The 23,691-nt window shown below is 39.2% G+C and overlaps 3 protein-coding genes across 5 annotated transcripts; 2 read left to right on the forward strand and 1 right to left on the reverse strand.

Moving 5' to 3' along the window:
• Positions 1–2,417: 2,417 nt before the first annotated feature.
• On the reverse strand, positions 2,418–8,544 carry LOC111780653 (NAD(H) kinase 1). Of its 3 annotated transcripts, XM_023661119.2 has the most exons (12): positions 8,199–8,529; positions 7,866–8,002; positions 7,556–7,709; positions 7,328–7,447; positions 5,666–5,844; positions 5,356–5,469; positions 5,085–5,179; positions 4,761–4,867; positions 4,496–4,569; positions 3,545–3,623; positions 3,042–3,349; positions 2,418–2,955 (listed from the first exon to the last, which is right to left on the reverse strand). In XM_023661119.2, the coding sequence occupies exons 3-12, from the start codon at positions 7,683–7,685 to the stop codon at positions 2,647–2,649; spliced, it is 1,515 nt and encodes a 504-aa protein (XP_023516887.2). In that variant the 5' UTR covers positions 7,686–7,709; positions 7,866–8,002; positions 8,199–8,529; the 3' UTR covers positions 2,418–2,646. The 3 variants fall into 3 exon arrangements, with proteins under 3 accessions (XP_023516887.2, XP_023516886.2, XP_023516885.2); XM_023661118.2 differs by lacking the exon at positions 7,866–8,002 and having other exon boundaries at positions 8,405–8,544; XM_023661117.2 differs by lacking the exon at positions 7,866–8,002.
• A 3,911-nt stretch (positions 8,545–12,455) lies between these two features.
• On the forward strand, positions 12,456–16,095 carry LOC111780654 (protein TRAUCO). Its single transcript, XM_023661120.2, has 2 exons — positions 12,456–13,704; positions 15,596–16,095. The coding sequence occupies exons 1-2, from the start codon at positions 12,678–12,680 to the stop codon at positions 15,871–15,873; spliced, it is 1,305 nt and encodes a 434-aa protein (XP_023516888.1). The 5' UTR covers positions 12,456–12,677; the 3' UTR covers positions 15,874–16,095.
• A 540-nt stretch (positions 16,096–16,635) lies between these two features.
• LOC111780656 (exosome complex component RRP45A) lies at positions 16,636–23,422 on the forward strand. Its single transcript, XM_023661121.2, has 11 exons — positions 16,636–16,899; positions 17,040–17,192; positions 17,270–17,479; positions 18,039–18,134; positions 18,220–18,334; positions 20,428–20,508; positions 20,590–20,778; positions 21,570–21,826; positions 22,089–22,147; positions 22,669–22,919; positions 23,017–23,422. Exons 2-10 carry the CDS (start codon positions 17,056–17,058, stop codon positions 22,890–22,892), a joined length of 1,368 nt encoding a protein of 455 aa, XP_023516889.2. The 5' UTR covers positions 16,636–16,899; positions 17,040–17,055; the 3' UTR covers positions 22,893–22,919; positions 23,017–23,422.
• Positions 23,423–23,691: the final 269 nt, after the last annotated feature.

Consider the following 23,691-nt stretch of genomic DNA (forward strand, 5'->3'; position numbering starts at 1 on the left):
AACTTGGGGAGGAAGGTTTGGTATTTGATTGGTGGAGTTGTCTATTTCATGGAAAAAGGAAAGGGCTTTGTAGGGTTCTTAGATTGGATAATAGTGATGATAATAACCTAAATATGTGATCCAATCTAGAATGTTCTTATTGTGACATATTTGAACACTATTTTAATGAATATTAATCATATGAGATTGATACTAATAATATAAGATACGATGTATGAACATAACTGAGGGATAGATAGAAATTTAGAGAGAAAATGTGAGATCCCACGTCAGTCGGAGAGGGGAACAGAACATTTTCTTATAAGGGTGTGGAAACCTCTTCTAAGTAGACGTGTTTTAAAATTGTGAGGCTGATGATGATACGCAATGAGCGAAAATGGGTAGTATTTGCTAGGGGTGACTTTGACGGTTACAAATGGTATTAGAGTTAGACACTGGGTATTGTGTCAACGAGTTTGTTGGGCCCCCTAGGAGGTGACAAATGGTATTAGAGCTAGACACCGGGTTGTGTGTCAATGAGGACGCTGACCCCTGTTACAAATGGTATTAGAGCTGAACACTGGGTTGCGTGCCAGTGAGGATGTTAGGCACCTCTTACAAATTGTATTAGAGTTAGACATCGGGTTGTGTGTTAGCAAGGACATTGCCCCCTAGGAGGTGACAAATGGTATTAGAGACAGGCACTAGGTATTGTGTCAACGAGTTTGCTGGGCCCCTAAAAGGTGACAAATAGTATTAGAGCCAGACACCGAGTTGTGTGCCAATGAAGACGCTGACCCCTGTTGCAAATGGTATTAGAGTTAGACACCGAGTTGCGTGCCAGTGAGGATGTTAGGCACCTCTTACAAATGGTATTAGAGCTAGACATCGGGTTGTATGCCAGTAAGGACACTGGCCCCAATGGTATTAGAGTCAGACACTGAGCTGCGTGCCAGCAAGGACACTAGGCCCCCCTAGGAGGTGACAAATGGTATTAGAGACAGACATCGAGCTGTGTGCCAGCAAGGACACTAGGCCCCTCTAAGAGGTGACAAATGGTATTAGAGCCAGACACCAGGTTGTATACCAATGAGAACGTTGACCCCTGTTACAAATGGTATTAGAACTAGACACTGGGTGACGTGACAGCAGAACGTTGGGCCCTTAAGAAGTGACAAATGATATTAGAGTAAGACGAAAAATAATATGGGATTCCGAAGATATATACATCACCATGATGACATCAGGGTTCAATTATGTGGGTACAAATAATTCCAATGAGAATAAGTTCGTGGAAAGATACTTCAAATCTTTTCACCATATCTAAAACAAAGAATCTTAAGGAAATGAAGCATAAATTAATCAAAAAGAGAAAAGGGATGTGACATTATATTTCTTTATTCATTTTTTCTTTCTACAAACCTTCCTCCACAAGTTGAAAATGGACTTTTTTTTTTCAAGTTTTCTCTCTCTACCTAATAATTCAAATAATTCAACATTAGTTTGTTTGAATTTATACCTATTTAGTCTCGTACGTTTAAAATTGATTTGTTTACAAATGTATCCTGAGACGTTCCAATGAGGGTTACGTAAATGAATCACTCTCACCTCAAGAACAAAGAACAATATGGTATAACCTAGTCTAAGCCGTAATATTTGCAGTCATTCTTTTTTCAAATGATATGAAGTAGGAATAGATTTTAGATTTATGAATAACATATAATATTTCATCCTCGACTCGACTCTCTTGATCGACAAGTACTCATTGACTGAGTAGAAGATCTAATCATCAATCTTTAAGATGGTTGAGTGACACTCTATCTAATGAAGTATGGTCGTTATATGCATTAGGAGTGTGCAAAGTGTCACAATCGCACTTTGATGGTAGCAAGACAACGATTGTGTGACACACTTATTCTAACACAACAAATAAGTCAGACATGTGAAAATCGAGCTTTGCAAACAATCTTGATGTATGATCGAGTCTTGAATCATGTTTGAGAGAAAAAAATTTATAAAATGTGAACGAGGAAATTAGTTGAAAACAATTTGAAAGAAAGCAATGTTATAAGTTAAAACCAAATAAGCAATAACTACAGATATGATAGCGTATAACTCGGACAGAAATAATTGACAACTAATCACATTCCCCTATATAGTACATTTTAGGGCATTTTAACCATGGTGAGTATAAACATGATTTTGGTGAACGGTTAATACACCCCGACATAACAAGAATAGTAAAGACCTTGTAAGCAAGTAAAAAGGGGTTTGGAACGGACATGCAGTCATGGGCGGTACGCCCTGGACAAGTATAATCAAACATCCAACACGCAGTCACATGCAACACACCTTGAACAAGCATGACCACGACACAAAGCAAAATCATATCAACACATTTCTTAGAGACATACTAATCATAGATACTAAGAACACAGTAAGATTAAAATGAGCTATTCCTTATTATTCAAAAACTTGTCAGCACTAATTCTATAATACAACTTATTAGGATATGGGCTCACATCAGCTTGAGCCTTGAGCTTAAACCATAAATACTACGGAAGAAAACTACTGTTATTCAGTGATTTTATTTCTCCTTTTTTCCCCTTACTACATCTATTCGTTTTCGAGGCAGAATCGGGGAGTTAAAGAAGCTACCTGATTCGGTCATGTGTCTCGAGGTCCATCGGAAGACTGCTTCTTTCTTAGATTCCAGTGAAGGCCATCATGAATGCTGTGCAAGAAGTCGTTTGTCGAGTCGACCTGGCACGCTGTAGGCACTGGCCAAGGTGCCATGCTGCATACAAGTGCATCTCCTGCACCCAATTCCTTCCTGCCCTTCCCATCAAAAGATGCCCATGCATGCCCCCTGCTATTGAAAGGTACATGTATGCGTATCGTTACGTATTCGGGAAATATCAAGGGTCGAAAAGACAGGGAGTGCGGACATATCGGAGTAAATAGAATGCCGGGAACCTGTGAATGTCGCAGTAGCGTTTAAGAAATGTCATACTTACCAAGATAAAACTAAAACTCAAAACCAGCCAACCAAAGGAACATACCTGAGGATGAACCATTGATCCTCCAGCAGCCAATGAGTACGCTGTGCTGCCAGAAGTAGTTGATAGAATCAGACCATCCCCTTGGACACAAGTTACAAAGGAACGGTCACAATAACATTCCAGATTCGTAAGGTATGACGACATTCCACGATCAATTGTAACCTCATTCAGCACGAGTATCGGTTCTTCGGTTTCATATTCGTTTCTTGCTGCATCTCGAATAACATGGCACTGCAGTCGGTGTCGCAATGTGATACTAATTGGACCCTTTAGAACTGAATCCAAACATTCTCTGTAATGCTCACTGTCTGGAGCGTGTTAAAGAAACTTTTCAGCGATGAACGAACATAAACGTCGTGGTGTAATATGTTACTTTAAGAATAACTTTTAAACATAAAAGAAACTATCATACAGGTCTTTGGGAAGCAAATCAATTCCATTCCGGTTCGTAACAATAAATTAATTTCTACGGTAAATAATACTTCCTCGGAACCGAAGGATACGAAAAGGAGTCATAAAACCCAGAGACCCTAAAGAAAACGGAACAAGTGGAGGAACTGGTCCTTTAAACATTGATGCTGCCTGCAATCAAGTGCCAAATTAATCCAGAAAAGATCTTCAAAGTATAGAACTCAAGAAGTCATAAAATCATCTAATAAGGAAGTCATGACTCTTACCAACAAAAACACTAAATGTCATTTGTAAGAATAGTTCCACGATATCATTAATCGTTAAGGGCATAGTTAACAACAAAAGTAGCAAGACTTAACAAGCTAATTGTACTCCTCATTTGGGGGTGTTTATAAACAAGGTTGTAACAGCCCAAGCTCAATCCCACCGCTAGCGGATGTTGTCCATTTTGGGTTTTTCCTTCCAGACTTCCCCTCAAAGTTTTAAAACGCGTCTACTAGGAAGAGGTTCCACACTCTTATAAGCAATGCTTCGTTCTCCTCTCCAACCAATGTGGGATTTCACAATCCACCCCCTTGGGGGCCCAGTGTCCTCACTGGCACACCGCCCGGTGTCTGGCTTTGATACCATTTGTAACAGTCCAAGCCCACCGCTAGCAGATATCGTCCTCTTTGGGCTTTCCCTTCCGGACTTCCCCTCTAGGTTTTAAAACACGTCTGCTAGGGAAAGGTTCCCACACCCTTATAAGCGATGCTTTGTTCCCCTCTCCAACCGATGTGGGATCTTACAAAGGGATAACATCCTTCTCAGTCAAATATGTAAGGCGGTATCACCGGAGTTTTTATATTAGGCGAAGATGGCTAATGAAAGCATCAGTTCATGGTTGTTAATAAACATCTTGATATGTAGACACGACCATACTTTGAACAAATTTGTTCCAACTATTCCCTAATAAACTTGACAGTCAGACATGAAATTGAATGCCAGTTATAATGTCTATAACAATAAGAAGATACTCCTGAAAGTGAAATTGTTCAACATACCCAGAGCACTGTTCCATCTCCACCAAGAGTAACCACAAGATCAACTTTCGAGTGCAGAAGCATAATTTCCTCGTCTGTCGAGAGATAGAAAAGAGGGGTCGATCGAGTAAACAAGGATGCTATTAAATAAGTAGTTGCAGAAACCATAAATGGTTGCCATATAAATCAAAGCTCAAATATGAAATCGAGGTCCATCCTTGATTAAATAAACATTGCAAACAGAGTGACAGATGTAGTCAGAATAATAGCAACCTTTCATACTCACCATCTTTCCATGTCTGGACAAAATTGTAGTAGTCCGACTCAGTCAGAAGCTCGTTTTTGACACGTGGTTCAACGTAAATGTGAAGACCTTTATGCTCTCTCAACCATCTAGGAGGAATAGAAAATGGGAATAAGGAAAATATAGCATTCTTTTTGCATTAAGTTGATACTCTTGTTATGACGCATAAAAACTTCGATCTACACAAAAAGGGATCAAACGTTCCCCGTTTCCCGGTTTTCAACATCATTATTGCCATACTTATCCTTGAAATGCATGATGATTTTTACTTATTTGCTCCCGTAAAATGAAAAGAGGCATACACACCTGATCATCTCAAAACAAAGAATTCGAACTGATATTGAGTTTGGTTTTGTCAATATAAGCACAGTCTGAGGTTGAGATTCCCACTTCAAAAAGATCTGCAATGAAAATGTTCTTCAAGAGTGGACTTGGTTGAAATATCCGAAAATCAAATAAAATATTAGGTAGAGATTAAAAAAGTAAAAAAAACGAACAAACTAAGAATTCTATGTTATTGACATGTAATTTGTGAAAGCCATCACAATGTGTCGGTCTATGTTCAGTAGAATCAAACCTGTCTACTGCTACGCTCTGCAGTTGTTATGTTTCCTTTTTCAAAGGAGACGACATCGTGCTTGTGTCGATCACTATGCTCGCTATCACAGCCCCATGAAAGTTCAAATGGTGCCTGTAATTGCAAACTCATATGGGATTAACAATTGTAGAAATATGTAATTAGTTTCTTCATCTTCTTATTGGAAATTTGGCAATAAAAATAACTAATGAAATATCAAAGCCATCTCTATAACCAGAAAGAAGCAGCAGAGATATGTATGACACAAAAAACAACCATGATAAGAACAGGTACGCAGATACTCAAATACCTTTCGAGTATATTTTCCGGACCCCTTTTGAGAAACAGAATCGACGTCCCCATCTTGAAGAACTTCATGAGAACATATTCCATTTGATCCACAACACCAATCTGATTGCTCGGTGGCTTGCGGGGTTAGATTGTTTGATCTCTTACTATCATAACCGTTGCGTTCTGCAGGTGGCTGCCCTATAATGCATAAGTATAAGTAGTTTTAAGGAAGAGAACAACAAAAAAGGGCTCTACTTTTAATCATTTACACACAGTACAGTTAATATGCCTTTTGCACATGTTCTATGTGATATTTGAATGACATTTCTCCAAATTACATTTTGATTTGAACATTAGTGATGTCATATTGAATCTACTTTGCCCAAAAGTCATATCTTTGGGAAAAGGAAGCAATGTTCATTTGACGAAAGTTAATGTCGTTAGTTGGATAGAAATTGGAGAGAATTTATTTAATTAAAGGTGAAATGTCCAATGAGTCAAGAACCTCTTAAATTTGAAAGAAATGGGTCCTACTTCATCACAATCTGAAACAAAAACCATTTCGACATCGAACTGAAGAAAACTGGGATGAAGCTCATCCAGCTTTCTTGAACGAAATATAAAAGATCTGCACCTTAAAACATCTAAGGCATTTATAAGCATTATATTGATACTGTGAGATCCCACATCGGTTGGAGAGGAGAACAAAGTATTCTTTATAAGGGTGTGGAAACCTCTCCCTAGTAGACGCATTTTAAAAACCTTGAGGGGAAGCCCGAAAGGGAAAACCCAAAGAGGACAATATCTGCTAACAGTAGACCTAGGCCATTACAAATGGTATCAGAGCCAGACACCAGGCGATGTGCCAGCAATGAGGCTAAACCCCGAAGGAGATGGACACGAGGCGGTGTGCCAGCAAGGACGTTGGGCCCCGAAGGGGGTGGGTTGGAGGTCCCACATCGATTAAAGAAGGAATAAGTGCCAACGAGGACGTTGAGCCCCGAAGGGGGGGTGGATTATGAGATCCAACATTGATTGGGGAGAAGTGGACACGAGGCGGTGTGCCGCAAGGACGCTGGGCCCTGAAGGAAGGTGGATTGGGGGGTCCCACATTGATTGGAGAAGGGAACAAGTGCCAGCGAGGACGCTGGGCCCTGAAAGGGGGTGGATTGGGGGTCCCACATTGATTGGAGAATGGAACGAGTGCCAACGAGGACGCTGGGCCCGAAGGGGGGTGGATTATGAGATCCCACATCGGTTAGGGAGGAGAACGAAGCATTTTTTATAAGGGTGTGGAAACCTCTCCTTAGCAGACGCGTTTTAGAAACCTTCTTTATAAGGATGTGGAAACCTCTCCTTAGCAAACGCGTTTTAGAAACCTTCTTTATAAGAGTGTGGAAACCTCTCCTTAGCATACGCGTTTTAAAAACCTTCTTTATAAGGGTGTGGAAACCTCTCCTTAGCAGACGCGTTTTAAAAACCTTAAGGGGAAACCCAAAAGGGAAAGCGTGAAAATCTCTCCTTAGCGGACGCATTTTAAAAACCTTAAGAGGAAGCCCGAAAGGTTAAAGACAATATCTGCTAGCAGTGGGCTTGACCATTACAGATACTTTCTTAACACTAAGCAAGAAAACATCAACAAATACATTCCAAATAACACAACAAATCCTATAAGAAAAACCTTTATGTTCAAGTTGAAGATTCCTTGTCCTCTCCAGTTCAAATTTGCGCTTCCATTCAGCCGCCTCAGCTTGTGCAGCAGCCTTTCCTTCAGCTGCCCTTCTTAATGCTTTTGCAACAGCTAAAGATTAAAGAAACATTCTAAGCAGTATATCTTAACCAACTCATATTCAATAGCAAACACAAATGAATCAGTAGAACATATGAAACAAAACTGTGATACACATACTTCTCAAAGCCTCTGAAAACTCAATAAGATGCTCATCAGTCTCCATTAATGGCGACCGTTGAAGAAGCTCCTGGACCGCCTTCTCAGAGTTCAACAGGGAAGTTGCATTCGAAAAACCGTTCTCCGCCATCGTGCTAGAAAAGTTTCCTTCTCCCTGTATCAACAGCAGTTTAGTTGGCCAAAGAAAACTAAATAACACGAGAAACACTCTAAACAATTAAGAAACAGAGAAAGTTCCTCCACTGTTCAAAGAAAACGTGGGAATCTTAGAAAAAGAACAAAAAGTTCTCAATGAAAAAAGTTATTATACTGCAAAATCATCTCGTCCCACTCGATCAATCCATCAATATCATTATCACATCAAACAGACCGATTCCAAATTCTCCATAATACCCAATTAATCAACACTTGACACGATTTCCCAGGAGCTTGGCACGAATATTGAACCTAAAGATACCCCAAATGGTAAAGGAATCAAACAGTGCATCACATCCTCAAACTAACACAAGAACCGCCAAAAATCCCAGAAAACATAATGAACAGATCAAAAACCCCAATCGAGACATGGAGTCGATTCATGAATCAAGATCATAAGAACAAGAACAACAAGAACGGTAAATGGAGAGAGGGAGAGAGAGATTACAGAAGAAATTAACTTGACGGGAGACATGGATGCGTACAGAGGGAAAAGAAGAAGGAAGAATAAATCCCAATCCCAATCCCAATCCCAACCCGCTCGTTAAGCTCTCCCACAACCGCAACCGCTTGAAATTGGCGGCGGCGGTAGCGGCGGCAGGAGGAGCATTCGATTGAAATGTGAAATTTCAGTTGAATTTAGGGAACACCCACCTGATCCAGAAGAACATTAAGGGAGAGAGGGAAAGAAGTTTACAGAAGCTAGAGAGAGAGAGAGAGGAAGCGAGGTGATTGGGCCATGGAAGAACGCGTGGCAATTGAGACGAGCTAGAAGAAGAAGAAGAAAGGGCGCTAATGGGAAACTGAAGTTTGTGTAACCAACCAACTACATAGGTGAAATGACGATAATACCCCTGTGAGTTTGTAAAATGCCTTCTTCAGGACATACAAAGTTGGTAATTTTGCTATCCTTCATTTTGTATTTGTGTGGTTAGGTAGATTTTGGGAATGAAAGGTTCGGGAGCATTTGAAGAACTTCACTTTGTCCGTTTTGGCTCGTTAGGTATCGTTCTTAGCTTCACGGTTTTAAAACACGCCTGTTAAGGAAAGGTTTCCACACCCTTATTTGGAATTATTCGTTCCTCTATTCAACCGATGTGGAATCTCACAATCCACCCTCTTTATAGACTCCGCGTCCTTACTGGCACACTGTTCAGTGTCTGACTCTAATACCATTTGTAACAGCTTAAGCCCACCGTTAGCAGATATTGTTCATTTTGGCTCGTTTCGTATCGTTGTCAGCTTCAGGGTTTTAGAACACGTATGCTAGGGAGAGTTTTCCACACCCTTGTAAGAAATGCTTCATTTCCCTCTCCAATCGATGTGGGATCTTGGATGACATCGTTTAGGCTTTGAAAATGATTAGTTCACTATCTGTACACACAAAATGGGTATGTGACACCCAGGTAAAGTAAGGGTACAGAAATAACTGATACCACATCCGAATGAAAGTGGACCTAAAGATAGGATGACTAAAAAAACGTTAACGAAAGTTACTTCCTATATCAACGAGGTGTACCTTCCTTTTAGGTGGCTTAATAATATGAACTTAATGGTTAAGCGTGATTTGCTTAAAGTAATTCTTTGTAACGTGACTTCTGGAAAAATTTCCTAAAATGCATGTGAGTGATGACAAAATACGTCGGAAGAACTTATATTGGTCTGTGGGGATAGTCTTTACTTTTAGAAACGGAAACTAAGTAACATGATAATACTCCAAGTAATGTATGGAAATGTCAGTGCTATCAAATATCAAATCCAAATTTCGAATATCGAGAACGAGTCATTACAGGATGACAGGTGTTGCCCTACCATTTTCGATATTCAACACCTAGTATTGCCCTAGTTGCATGTGTGTACTCCAGTCGATTTTGATAGTCTTGTTGAGTTCATGCTTAGTTGACAACTGTCTTAAACGTTGCTTAAGTTGGAGCTCAAACACGAGACTTTCGGTGATTATGAAAATTTTATTTTTAAAAATATAGCTATGAGAAAAAAAAATATATAGAATTATTACTTATTTATTTATTTATTATCCGACCTTAGCTTTTTAAGTATTAATTATTTTTTTATTAACTTTAGTAATTAGACATCATATAAAAAGATATTCTAAAAGTACACATTCCATGGAATATATACGGTAAATGACCATTAAATATATTTTTAAATCGATAAAAGATTTTATTCGTTTTCATACACGTCTATCATTAGTCTATTTAAGAATTAGTATTTTTGTCAACTTTACGCCGTGTCTAACCAGTTAAATTATGTTATTTATTTAAAAATTATTATTTTCGTCAACTTAACGATATGTCTAACCAATTAAATTATATTATTTTAAATAATTGTGCCCAAAATTTATTAATTTATTATGTCATATAAATTTCAAACTTCAATTTTTTTTAATAATTAACCAATTATTTAGTCCCTTTTCACCTTATTAAATAAATAAACATTGAATATCCATTATAATAAGCTATTTATGAACCTAAGCTGTCTATAATTTCTTCTTTATTTTATTTTTATATTAAAAAAAACTGATCCATAATTACAAAGTTGTTAAAACAAATGAAAAACCGTCTTTTTCAATAGATATTGTCTGATTTGGTCTTTTATTCGTCCGTACATTGTCTCATTTGTAACCGTCAAAACTAACCGCTAATAGATATTGTCCGCTTTGGATTCTTACCTAAAACCATCAATCTCATGATTTTAAAACGTATCGGTTAGGGGAAGTTTTTACACCTTTGCAAGGAATGCTTCGTTCCCTCTCTAGCTGATGTGGGATCTCACATCCCACCTCGTCAAGAACAAACCCGTGTAGATTAAATAAACATTTCTAATCTTTTTAACTTCGTAAAAGTATTTCTAATCATTTACTCGAATTGAAACCGTTCGATTTATGAGACGTTGTTTCTCAATTCCTTTAGAATCTCCACCGTTTTTTATTTCCATACTTCCTCGCCTCCTTTTTCATCTTCTAAAAAGTTCAGTACTCCGTTCTATTTACAAATTTTTTCTTCGAAGAACGTGGGCCATTGGGGAATCGAATATTCATTGATCAATTCTTGTCGTGTTATGAATGCCTCTACCGTTTGTCGAAAATCCTCGTTGCTCATCCAGTCTTCCAGATACGAGCATTTTCCTATTTATTGCTTGCAATTTTCAATCTTTGATTGACTCTTTTACTAACTGTGAGATCCTATATGGGCTGGAGAGTGGAAACTTGTTGATAAGAATCACCGTGTTTCGAATGAACCTATTGACAAGAAGATTCAAAAAATGTCATGAACATTAAAAAAAATATATCAACAACAGAATTCAAACCTACGCGCGGAGCGGAGAGCTCAGTTGATTTCAAAACTGTCGCAGTCGCATTAGCCATTCAAGCCATCAACATTTGTTAAAAAAAACTATGTTTAATTTCATAAATGATGTAAAAATCAAATGATCAATTTGACTTATTCTTTGTGGAGATTAAAGGGGGGATCGGGAATAAATCTCGTCCACAAACATCTCGAATAAATTCCGTCCACAAACATCTTTTGTCGGGAGACTATAAATACCCACAATATGTTATGTAAAATTCATATTCGTGGATGAATGTAATTCATATCTCAAATTGAGATGTTTCCCTTAGAAATCCGAGCATCATATTTGCCATTTCTTAGTTTCAAGGTACAATTGCATACGAGTCATTCAATCAAGCCTTGATCAAGTTCGATTGTGGAGTGACTCAATCTAGAACAAGGTTTCCAAATCTTGTAGATCTTCGATCATAAGAGGTAACCTAATTCTAGCCTTATCTCTTGGTTGATCCAAATTTCGTATAAGAAGGTGTTAATTACTTGTTCTTGCTTCAACAAAAGTTTGGATCGTTGGGCTGAGGATTAGGGTTGCCTTATCACTTGTCACAAGGGTCTGGAGACCTTTTTCTAACCGAACGTTTTATTATATAATGAGTTCAAGCTGACAGTATCGGCTAGCGGTGAATTTAAGCAGTAATAACTGTTATTTTTTTGTGGTTTTTATTATGTAATGGGTTCAAGCTGACAATATCTGCTAGCAAGAAGTGAGTTTAAGCAGTAATAACGATTATTTTTTGTGGTTTTTATTATGTAATGGGTTCAAGCTGACAATATCTGCTAGTAGTGAGTTTAAGCAGTAATGACTATTACTTTTTTGTGGTTTTTATTATGTAATGGGTTCAAGCTGACAATATCTTCTAGCAGTGAGTTTAAGCAGTAATAACTATTACCTTTTTTGTGGTTTTTATTATGTAATGGTTTCAAGCTGACAATATTTGCCAGCAGTGAGTTTAAGCAGTAATAACTGTTATTATTTTTTTTTTCTTCTTATGTAATGGGTTCAAACTGTAATATTTGCTAACAGTGAGTTTAAACAGTAATAAATGTTATTTTTTGTGGTTTTTATTACGTAATGGATTCAAGGTGACACTATTTATTTACTAGGAGAGTTTAAATAGTAATAATTGTTTTTTTTTTATGATTTTTATTATATGATGAGTTAAAACTGACAATATCTGATAGAGTCAGTTTAAGCAGTAATTTATAATTTTATTAATTTAGCGCTGGTAATTCCTCGTTTTATTTATTTATTTTTAACAAATTTTATTAAAAAAAAAAAAAAAAAAAAAATCAAAACCACATTTAAAGACCATTTTAGAATAATTTTGAATTTTCGAAGAGAGGGAGACTTGAGCTAAGTACCCAAAACTTTGTCCATTTCAGTTCCTCAGCCCTACCTGGTTCAGACTCATCAAGTCCAAATCCTTTCTCCATCGGACTCTCTCATGGTTCCTCCAAATTCCCACTGAAATTCTCAAGGTTTACGTATGTAATCAGCCCATCACTCTTCTTCTTCAACACTACTGCCCAATTTTCAAACCCTACTGGAGCTTGTTCTCATGGATTCCCTCCGTTCCACTTACAGAGATGAAGACGATGAAGAAGACGAGTCCGTTCCCGCCGCTGAAATCGACCCACCGGAGCTTCCTGAACCACCAATGGATGCGAATGTTAGCGGCTCCTCAACAGAGCCCCAGGATGGTACCAGACAAGACCCACCTGATGCTTCTGATGAAATCTCCGAAGAGGAACCGGCTTCTGATGACACTGAGAAATCGGCTAAATTAGCGAAGTCACCTGGGAACGACGACGACGATGACGAAAACCCACCTACGAAGAAGCGGAAGCAATTGTCTTCGCTTAATCAGCCTGTGGAGGAGGAGAAATCGCCATTGCTTGAATCGGATACTGCTAAGAACAATGGTTCGGCTAGTGGTAATGCTGCACAGGCGGCAACGGCTTTGAATCCGAAGAAATCGAAGAAGAAGAACAATAATGTTTGGGTTACGAAGTCGACTCGGAAGGGGAAAAAGAAGAACAAAGCTAATAACAATCACAATGCACCAACTGAGGATCCTGTCTTGATCACTCCAGTTCCGAGGTTCCCTGATAAAGGGGATGACAATTCCGATATGCAAATATGTTTGTCAAAGGTTTATAAGGCGGAGAAAGTTGAATTGAGTGATGACAGAATGAGTGCTGGTAGTACAAAGGGGTATAGAATGGTGAGGGCCACTAGAGGGGTGGAGGAAGGGGCGTGGTATTTTGAAATCAAGGTGGTGAGCTTGGGGGAGACTGGACATACTCGGCTCGGATGGTCGACGGAGAAAGGGGACTTGCAGGCTCCGGTCGGGTACGACGGGAATAGCTTTGGGTACAGAGATATTGATGGAAGTAAGGTGCATAAGGCTTTAAGGGAGAAATATGGAGAGGAGGGGTATAAGGAAGGTGATATCATTGGTTTCTATATCAATTTGCCTGATGGGGCTTTATATGCGCCCAAGCCGCCACACTTTGTTTGGTATAAGGGGCAGAGGTACATTTGTGCTCCTGAAGGGAAAGAGGAGCCGCCTAAAGTAGTTCCTGGTATGTTGATTGCTTTACTAAATGCTGACAACTGATGCATTCTATGTTCATTTTTCTTTCAATTGAAGTTGTTGAGGTTCTGCTGTATGTTCATGCAAGCTCCATTGAAAACATTGAAACTGCGTTCTGAGTGTTTTATAATAGTTCATTGCCTCTTAACTTGTGCTTTTGATATGCCAATTCCTTTTCAATTTTCGATTCGATAGTTGGAGTTAGAAAAAGTGTTGTGTTCTTAATATTTAGACTGTTTTAGGACTTCCTAGTGTTAGCTAGTCGTGCTGCCCTGTGAAACAAGTGATGAGAAAGAACAAAGTTTTGTCCCTACATGAGGCTAGATGTAATAGCCCAAGCCAACCGCTAGTAGATATTGTCCTTTTTGGGTTTTCCCTTTCGGGCTTTCCTTCAAGTTTTTTAAAACGCGTCTGCTACGGAGAGGTTTTCACATCCTTATAAAGGATGATTCTTTCTCCTCCCCAACCTATGTGGGATTCCATAATCCACCCCCCTTCGGAGCCCAGCATCCTCGCTGGTACTCGTTCCTTTCTCCAATTGATGTGGGACGCGGGCACATTGCCTCATGTCCACTCCCCTTCGGGGCTTAGCCTCCTTGCTTGCACATTGCCCGGTGTCTGGCTCTGATACCATTTGTGACAGCCCAGGCTCACCTTTAGCATATATTGTTCTCTTTGGGCTTTTCTTTCGGTCTTCCCCTCAAGGTTTTTAAAATACGTTCGCTTGAGAGAGGTCTCCACACCCTTATAAAGGGTGTTTCGTTCTCCTCCCGGTTTCAGCCAATTTCTGTCCCCGAAGTAGGCTGCTCTTGCGCTGCAATTGGTCAATCATGAAATTATAGCTTTTGTTATTATTGTTATTTTACTTGAAGTTGCTTGCTACTTTAGTGACATTCATTTTAAACTAAGGCTCCTCTAGGATTATGCATCTGGTCGTGTTTTCATCGAAATTTGAGTAATTTTGACACTAACATAGTTGGATGATTCTTTACGAATTTGGGCACTACCTATGGTGTTGCATTTGAGGAGAAAGGTTCTTTTTCTTTAGTTTTTATTGTCTGTGATTGGTTGTGTTTGTTTAGTACGTGATAAAACTCAAGCCATGCTCCAAAGAAGTGGGTCAAGAGGGTAGTGAAGGACGGAGATAGCTCATGAAAAGCAATGTAATAGCTCAAACCCACCGCTAGTAGATACTATCCTTTTTGGGGTTTCCCTTTCGGGCTGGATTGTGAGACCCCACATCGATTGACGAGAGGAACGAGTCCAACAAGGACTCTGGGCCCCGAAGGGGGGTGGATTCTGAGATCCCACATCGGTTGGAGAGGGGAACGAAACATTCTTTATAAGGGTGTGGAAACCTCTCCCTAGCAGACACGTTTTAAAACTTTGAGGGGAAGTCCGAAAGGGAAAGCCCAATATTTGCTAGCGGTGGGCTTGAGCTGTTACAAATGATATACAAGCCAAACATTGGGCGGTGTGCCAGCGAGGACGTTGGGTCTTGAAGGGGGGTGGATTGCGAGATCCCACATCGGTTAGAGAAGGGAATGAAACATTTTTTATAAGGGTGTTGAAACCTCTCCCTAGCCTATGCATTTAAAACCTTGAGGGGAAGTCCGGAAGGGAAAACCCAAAGAAGACAATATCTGCTAGTGGTGGACTTGAGTTGTTACAAGCCGTGTAAATATACAACTGCAGGGATGCGAGGTGGGTGTTTGAGTATGAACAGTATGAGTCAACTGTCATGTTGGTTATATAGCGATGAACTGAGATTCAGGAACTCGATATAGATCCCCCATAAATCTGTTGCATTTTGCCTTACATTTTTCATTCTCTTATCTCCCTTATGAAGTTACATGATGCGTCCGACATTCATTATGCAGGAAGCGAGATTTCGTTCTTCAAAAACGGAGTATGCCAAGGGGTTGCGTTCACGGATCTGAACGGAGGTCGCTACTATCCTGCAGCCTCCATGTACACTCTTCCTAATCAACCAAATTGTGTAGTCAAGTTCAACTTCGGCCCAGATTTCGAATCCTTTCCCGAGGACTTTCAGGGTCGTCCTTCACCCCAACCCATGGTCGATGTACCTTACCATGGCTTCGACAACCAACCTGAAAACGGAGTTTCGAGCGAGAAAAACACAGTAGTTACCAAGTAGTACCATCTTTTCTTTCATGTGTACTCTTAGTTTATGTGCATTAGGACTGACAATGGGAAGATGAGTGGTGTAAATTTTTCTAGTTACAGCTTACAATCAGCAGAAGAAAGCAATGTTCTATGTGAGTAGTGATAGACACTGCATGAGCCCAAACAACATTTGTCTGATTTGCTTATAAGTTCTTGAAGGCCAGACTCATGAGATATCCTAGTCATTTCATTTTTTTTTTTCTCTTTTAGTAGGGACGTTTTAGCTATCGAGTTATGTTGAGTTAAGGCGTTTTAACTATTGGGTCAAGACGTTTTAACTATCAGGGTATGTTGGGTTAAGGCGTTTTAACTATCGAGTTATATTGACGTTGATTATTAATGTATTAATATTTGGACACTTTCATTGGGCTTCCCCAAAAGATTCGGGACACCAACACTTAATCGAGGCTCGACTCCTTGGAGTCTTCTCTTGTAACTTTTCGAGAATGTGTTCGAGGACTTTGATACCATGTTAGATGAATACAACTCTTCACAATAGTATGATATTGTCTAGTTTGAGCTCCTCCAAAAGGCTTCATACCAATGGAGAATGTATTATTTGATTATAAACCCATGACCATTTTCTAAATTAACAGATGTGGGACACTTTCATCCGACATGAATTAATAAAAAAAAAAAATAATAATAAAGGAAAAAAAAAAAAAAACTAAAAGTTTAGATGAAAAAATGTGTTATTTTTGTAACCTAAACATTTGGTCATTGAGCCAAAATAGGTTCGTCTCTTCGTCTCTTCGTCTCTTCGTCTCTTCGTCTCTGCAAATCAACACCCTCGTCGGTGGCGGCCGAACCTCACTCACCTCTCTCCCGGCGGTCACACGAAGCCCCAGCTCTTTTCTTGGCCATCTCTTCCTCTAACCCAGGAAAATAGCTCTCTTTCTGTAAACAAAAGCCCCCCAACTAGCAGCAACTGCGGCTAATACTCCCTCATCCAGCCTCTTGTCTTTAGAAGAAGCTTCTCTGGTTGTCAGCATTTTCGGTCAGTTCTGAATAAATCAGACCCATAAAATGTTTTTACTTGTTTCTTCAATTGTTGGGTTGTTTTAGTCTGTGGTGTGCTGTTCTTTATCGATTTAACATGATATAATACCTTTCTGACGTTGTAGTTTGAATTTTCAGGAAAAGGGTGTACTAAATGGAGCAGAGATTAGCCAATGCGTGGCGTCTCTCTGCGAACGAGAAGAAATTCATTGAAACAGCCCTTCTTTCGGATTTGAGGGTCGATGGTCGTCGCCCATTTGATTACCGTAATCTCACCATCAACTTTGGCAAGTAATGTTTCTCACTATGGGTTTTCGCTTTCTGGTATGATTTTTTGTGGGTGGTGATTAGAATGAATTTTTGTGCAGAGATGATGGTTCTTCAGAGGTGCAGCTTGGCCAGACTCACGCAATGGGCTTTGTGACTGCTCAGCTAGTTCAACCGTATAGGGATCGTCCTAATGAGGGCACTCTTTCTATATTTACTGAGTTCTCTCCTATGGCTGATCCCTCATTTGAGCCTGGCCGTCCTGGAGAGTCTGCTGTCGAGCTCGGACGTGTAATAGACCGTGGTCTGCGGTAATTCTCTTTTTCGTTCGTTTATTTGCTTTCTCTATATGCTGGCATTGAATTCTTTGTGTGAATTGTGAGTAGAAGCTGTGTTACCTCAAGTTTTGGTGATATGAGGTTAGTTTATTACATGATTTAAGTGCAAACGGCGTATCCGAGGTTGAACAAAGGTGTTTGATTCATTTATTTCTGATCCGTGATGTGATCGGATGCGTTTATCCATATTCGTAATTGATGCGTGATTAGTCATTTGCTGAATTGTTTCAACAATCTGTTGAATCCCAATGAAAGAGTTTACTAAAGTCATCTTATATTCTGATAATGTCTCTACCTAAATCGAGCGCAACTGTACATCGAAACATCGGAAACTAAGGTTGTTAGTTCTTCACTGCTTAGTTCGGAGGTTACCGTTAGTTATATGGAGTTAATGTTAAGCATCAATATATAATTCAGTTGCTTAATAGACAGAATAAATTGAGTACAATGCTTTTCTCTAGCTTCATAGTCTGCAAGTAACCTATTACATCAAGCTATACACTGTAATCTAAGGTTGGAGGTATTAATGCAGGGAGAGTAGGGCAGTGGATATGGAATCACTTTGTGTGGTTTCAGGCAAGTCTGTGTGGGCCGTTCGAGTCGATCTTCACATTTTAGATAATGGGGGGTAAGCTTTTGAATATTTATTTTATTTTATTTTGCGTATTGTTATAATGATGCTAATACATGGTATTTAACAATCCTGCAAGCAGAAACCTTGTGGATGCAGCTAATATTGCTGCTTTGGCTGCTCTATCGACTTTTCGAAGACCTGAATGCTCACTGGGGGGAGATGACGGTCAGGAAGTGATAATTCATCCACCTGAGGTAAGTTCTTCAAAATTCTCTTGGAATTTAACTTGAAGGGCATCCTGTTCAATTGATGTGACATTATTTTCTTAAAGGCATGCTTCTATATACGAACACAACGATCCCACATCTAATCGTGACCATTATTATAATTATTTTATAAGAAACTTGTTTACATTAGAAAGAAGGGAAAAACAGCTTAAGGGTTGGAAGAGGGAACCCCCACCCACAAATAAACTAAAGAAGTGCTTTCCAATGTTCATGGACATTGGAAGACTATAGTTTTACCAAGGAATTTCCTGCGATAATACACCACTAATAAGAGGTGTGCTCTACATACCTACCAAATTTTTTAAACATACGAAGGTTTGTTTTCAACCGAATTTGCTGAAGGAGCGCTCTAACTACATAATTCAATGGAATTTGAGCTCTTTTAGAAAACCTCCAGTCAGTAAGGACTTTAAACAATCAACCATCTATTTGCTTAGGGAAACAACATGACATACCAACAGTATCCAAAAGACAGGATCAACCACGAGCAGAAATAAAACTATATGATAGATGGATTTTTCATTTTTAAGGAAAAGGCTGCATTGAAGGAGAAAGGGCCAGATTTATAGACTTCCTTGGGAGGAATCTTGGGTTATTAATCTTTTGTAAGCCAAGGACCACCGAAACACTTCGACTTTCTTTGGAATTCTAAATTTCCAGATTAACGAAATGGGAGAGGACTTCAAAATAGGGGTGGACTCCGAGAGCTTAAAAAAAGGCAGACTTAGGGGAGAACATTCCTCGTTTCCCAAGCGACCAACAGACCTTGTCATCACCTTCCCCCAAGCATACAACATCCATCATTTGAACTTAAGCTCAACCATCTTTTCATTTTTCTCTTTGAGCTTTGATTTTGAAGAACTTTTGTAACTCGGCAATATTTTGCATAGCTGGTGCCCCTTAACCTCAAGGGCGTTTTCCCCAATCCACCTACCTTTCCAAAACTAGATTCTCCTCCCTTGATAAGCTTTGAGAACCAATAAACAGAAAAAGTTAAATGGTTGACTGTGAAGGAGTTTAAGTGTGATGTCCCACATTGGTTGGGGAGGAGAACAAATCACCCTTTATAAGGGTGTGGAAACCTTCCCCTAGCAGACGCGTTTTAAAGCCTTGAGGGGAAGCCCGAAAGGGCAAGCCCAAAGAGGACAATATCTGCTAGCGGTGGATCTGGGTCGTTACAAATGGTATCAGAGCCAGTCACCGGACGATGTGCCGGCCTTCTTGTTATTCCCCTTAGGGGGGTAGACACGAGGCGGTGTGCCAGTAAGGACGCTGGGCCCCAAGGGGGGGTGGATTTGGGGACGGTCCCACATCAATTGGATAAAGGAACGAGTGCCTGCGAGGACGCTGGGCCCCGAAGGGGGGTGGATTGTGATGTCCCACATTGGTTGGGGAGGAGAACAAATCACCCTTTATAAGGGTGTGGAAACCTTCCCCTAGCAGACGCGTTTTAAAGCCTTGAGGGGAAGCCCGAAAGGGCAAGCCCAAAGAGGACAATATCTGCTAGCGGTGGATCTGGGTCGTTACATTAAGACAATTGGTTTTCTCGACAAGAAGCAAGAATGGTTACTTTTTGTCGAGAGAAGTAACCATTCTTACTTTTTAAGACGATTGGTTTTTCTCTCGACAAGAAGAACCGATTTGCATAGTCAGATGGTTGACCGAGAAGTAACCATTCTTGCTTCTCTCATTTTCAATTGGTTTTTAGATGGAACCCCATGTTGACCTGATGTAGTATCAGAGCCCATTAAGGCAAACAAGTATTTTGTTAAAAAAAAAGGGATCCGACCCAAGAATGGTGAACTCAAAGAGGTACCATCTTGAGGGGTCATGTTGAGGATCCCACAGTAGAAAAATGGAGAGCTCTCACAATCTTTAAAAGATACATTAGTTATTGCTCTCATTGTCAATTAGTTTTGAGATCTAATCCCACATTTATCCAATAATCCTTTGTCTTAAGTTTTTTCTTTTGTGTGAAACAAATAATTGTGTTTGGGTTTACCTTCTGCCCTAGTTGCCTATATCCTAGAATGTATCACAGGGATGTTGCTATTTGACAGGTCAGGGAGCCACTTCCGTTGATCATACACCATCTCCCTATTGCAGTAACCTTTGCATTTTTTCGTAGTGAGAGCACCCTGGTAGGCTCGAATTCTTTAAATAGGTTGTGTAAAGAGTTCAGTTATATTAGCAGGGTTGTCTAATTTTTGGGTGCTGTGCAGGTGATAGATCCAACACACTATGAAGAGGCTGTTATGGGGGGGAGAATGACCGTCACACTTAACGCTAATAACGATGTTTGCGCTATTCAAAAAGCAGGAGGAGAGGGTGTACTTCAGAGTGTGATCATGCAATGTCTTCGAATTGCTTGTGTCAAAGCTGGTGATATTACAACTAAAATAAAAAATGCAGTGAGTTTCTTTTTTCTAATTGTTTTTTAATATGACTTAATGATATAGCATCGTACTCTGTTTTACCCTGTTTTACCTTTTGTAAATTACAGTTTTACTGTATGTTTAGGCCAGCCGCATTTTGTTGGGATGTTTGAATTTACAGAAAAAAAATTAGACTGAAGAAAACTGTAAAACAAATTGACACAGTACTCTAATACAAATTTACAAGAAAGGATAAGACCTCCAAAGAAGACGCTCTAAAAAAAAAAAGAACACTTATTAGACACTCCAAAGAAGAACACCTAGAGCCTAGAGGCACTGAAATGTGAGGGCAATTGAAAGCCATTTTCCCAAGATTTCTATGAACCTCTAAAGATTCCTCTGTCTATCTCGATCTATGACTTCCTCAAAGTAGCGATGACCTTCTAAATAATACATTCCTAGGGAAGGGGGATGTACGAGCATCTCCTCCACGATGTCCAGATGGTGTGAGATAGTCTTTATACTATTCTTACTTTTGTGGGGGATGTACGAGCATCTCCTCAACGATGTCCTGATGGTTTGAGATAGTCTTTATACTATTTCTTATTTTTTTGTTCTTTATTTTAGATATGCTGTTGTGTTTTTATTGAAGTGTTTTTATTGAATAATGCAAAAACCATCATTAACATTAGTCCATTTTGGGAAATTTATTATATGATTTCTCCTTAAACTATATGGTGGAGACAATTAATTTTTCTTCTGATATTTTGTGGATATTACACATTGAACCTCCCCTTTTACTCATTTCCACCACAATCTTATGTTAGGTTGAGACTTACAATTCAGCTAGACAATTGCGGAAGATTAAGCGCCACCCTTCGGTTAATTTGGATGTTGGTAGAGCTGTGGCTAATGTGAAGGATAGCCAAAAGAGTATCAATGAATTTTCTGACAGATTGAAATTGAATTCTGAAGAGAGTATCGCCAGTCAAAGCATTGAGAGTGATGTTGGATCAACAAATCAAGGACAATTAAACAAGAGAGATTTAGATGCTAAGAACTTCATTGGGGGCCCTTCAAGCTGGTAAAGTGTTATCTTGATAATGGTTACCCACCTATTTTCTCTTATTCAATATGTTCTTCCCCAAAAGAAAATCTTAGGCGTGAACCGTGAAGTTTTGTAATTGTTTCATACTTCGAATAGATATTGCAATCTTAATTAGATTAAGTCGTCAATATCATCAGGTGAATGTACAATACTGAAAGCATGACAATATCACACACCGATCTTCATGCCATCTGACATGCCATCTGCCATCTGACAGCGTTGTTTTTCTTTTTCCCAGGGACCCATACTCCAAAGGTGTTGATTCAGATTTCTTGAAAGCTACTTTAGCTGCACGTGGTACTTCGCTGTGACATTATAATTCGTGTTTTGCTTTAAGCTTCTACGATTATTATTATTGTTAGTATATATATGAATATGGTTCATCTATTTTGATTGAATATTAATTTGGGTTAGTTGGAATATGCGTAGTTTATTCACATTGGCTAATTACTTTTTACGAACACGAGCATAACTCATCTGTTTAATCTGTTTAAGATATATGCCTTAGACCAAAGGGTCAGAGGTTTGAATCCCTCCTCCCAATGCTGTGTCAACTTGGAAAAGAAACTACCTGTGATGCATTTTCAGGCTTCCAGAATGAAGAGTTTATGTCGATATATTTACTGTTTTCATCGTTATTCGGGTTCAAGCGTATCTTAGAAACCAAATATGCTGATGATATGGCATCCAGTAGTATGAAGTTCACTGCTTATAAAAATGAACTTGCAAAATCATTCTCTGCCATTCTCTTTGTGCACAAGGACATAAGCTTACTTTCAATCAACTAGTCTGCCTTTTCTTATGATAGCTTGTTGCAGGAAATCAAACCACAACGAAGAAACAGGACGTGAGCGATGAAACGATGTCCTCTGAGACTAAGCTTGACGAACAAGAAGCCAAAGTCGATCAGGCAAATTTACCTCCTGTTGCTGCTGCTAAAGTTTTGTCAGAAGAAAATGAGAAGAAGACGCTGAAAGATGCCGTGAAGCCAAAGAACAAGAGGAAAAAGAAGAAGACCACCATCCCCAACATTGCAGATTAGTTCAATGGTGACATGATCTTCTGAAATGTATGTCCACTTGACCTATGCAAATGCTTTTGTGTTCTTGGTTATGCATTCTTCTCTGGTATTTGAAAATATCTCTTAATTGCAACTTTCTTTTTAGAGTTCATGAAGATGTAAATTTTGAAGCTCAACTTCGAACCACTAGAATAGATCAAACGGAAGCATCTCTTATCAAACATGGAGAGCGTTCATGCCCGGTGCCCGGTTTCATCAAGGTTCGTTCAAAGAAATTCGAAACTCGAACTTGGTGAGGTCCAAAGAAATCTGCATTTGGATGAATTCTTATCACAGAAATCTATGATGATGCTGGTGAAAAGGTAATGCAATTTCTGTTATGTTCATCATCTTACAATTGGAATCTTTATTTAGAGTAACATAGAGTGTTTAGAATCGTAGGCTTTTTCCTTGTTTGATTGTAAGTTCTGGCTGCTCCACTGAGATGATTTTCATTATTGTTTAGAGAACCCTTTTTCATATTACATTGATTATAAACTTTTTCGATGTCATATTTGAGGGAAAACAATGGTAGCCATTGAAATTCCTCTCCCCACCCACTTGGAGTTGACTTATGAGTTATGTGCAGGAATATTCTCAAGACAATCAATCTAAACTTTAGAACTAATTAGAAAATAAGTTTGTAGATCTTGTTCCAGCAAAGGAATAAGGAATTTTATTATGGTTTTGTGATATCCCACCTCGGTTGGGAGGTTGGGTAGGAGAACGAAACACCCTTTATAAGGGTGTGGAAACCTCTCTTTAGCAAACGCGTTTTAAA

Source organism: Cucurbita pepo, chromosome 18, assembly GCF_057944985.1.
Source record: "Cucurbita pepo subsp. pepo isolate OVF chromosome 18, ASM5794498v1, whole genome shotgun sequence".
NCBI classification, from domain to species: domain Eukaryota; kingdom Viridiplantae; phylum Streptophyta; class Magnoliopsida; order Cucurbitales; family Cucurbitaceae; genus Cucurbita; species Cucurbita pepo.

Coding starts and splice junctions, on each gene's coding strand:
- LOC111780653 (XM_023661117.2), bottom strand. CDS start 8,225: ATGTCTCCCGTCAAGTTAATTTCTTCT. Junction 5,845..7,327: donor TCTTCAACTTGAACATAAAG/GTTTTTCTTATA, acceptor TATGCATTATAG/GGCAGCCACCTGCAGAACGC. Junction 4,868..5,084: donor CTTTGTTTTGAGATGATCAG/GTGTGTATGCCT, acceptor TATTCCTCCTAG/ATGGTTGAGAGAGCATAAAG.
- LOC111780654 (XM_023661120.2), top strand. CDS start 12,678: ATGGATTCCCTCCGTTCCACTTACAGAGATGAAGACGATGAAGAAGAC. Junction 13,705..15,595: donor GCCGCCTAAAGTAGTTCCTG/GTATGTTGATTG, acceptor TTCATTATGCAG/GAAGCGAGATTTCGTTCTTC.
- LOC111780656 (XM_023661121.2), top strand. CDS start 17,056: ATGGAGCAGAGATTAGCCAATGCGTGGCGTCTCTCTGCGAACGAGAAG. Junction 18,135..18,219: donor CACATTTTAGATAATGGGGG/GTAAGCTTTTGA, acceptor TCCTGCAAGCAG/AAACCTTGTGGATGCAGCTA. Junction 18,335..20,427: donor TGATAATTCATCCACCTGAG/GTAAGTTCTTCA, acceptor GCTATTTGACAG/GTCAGGGAGCCACTTCCGTT.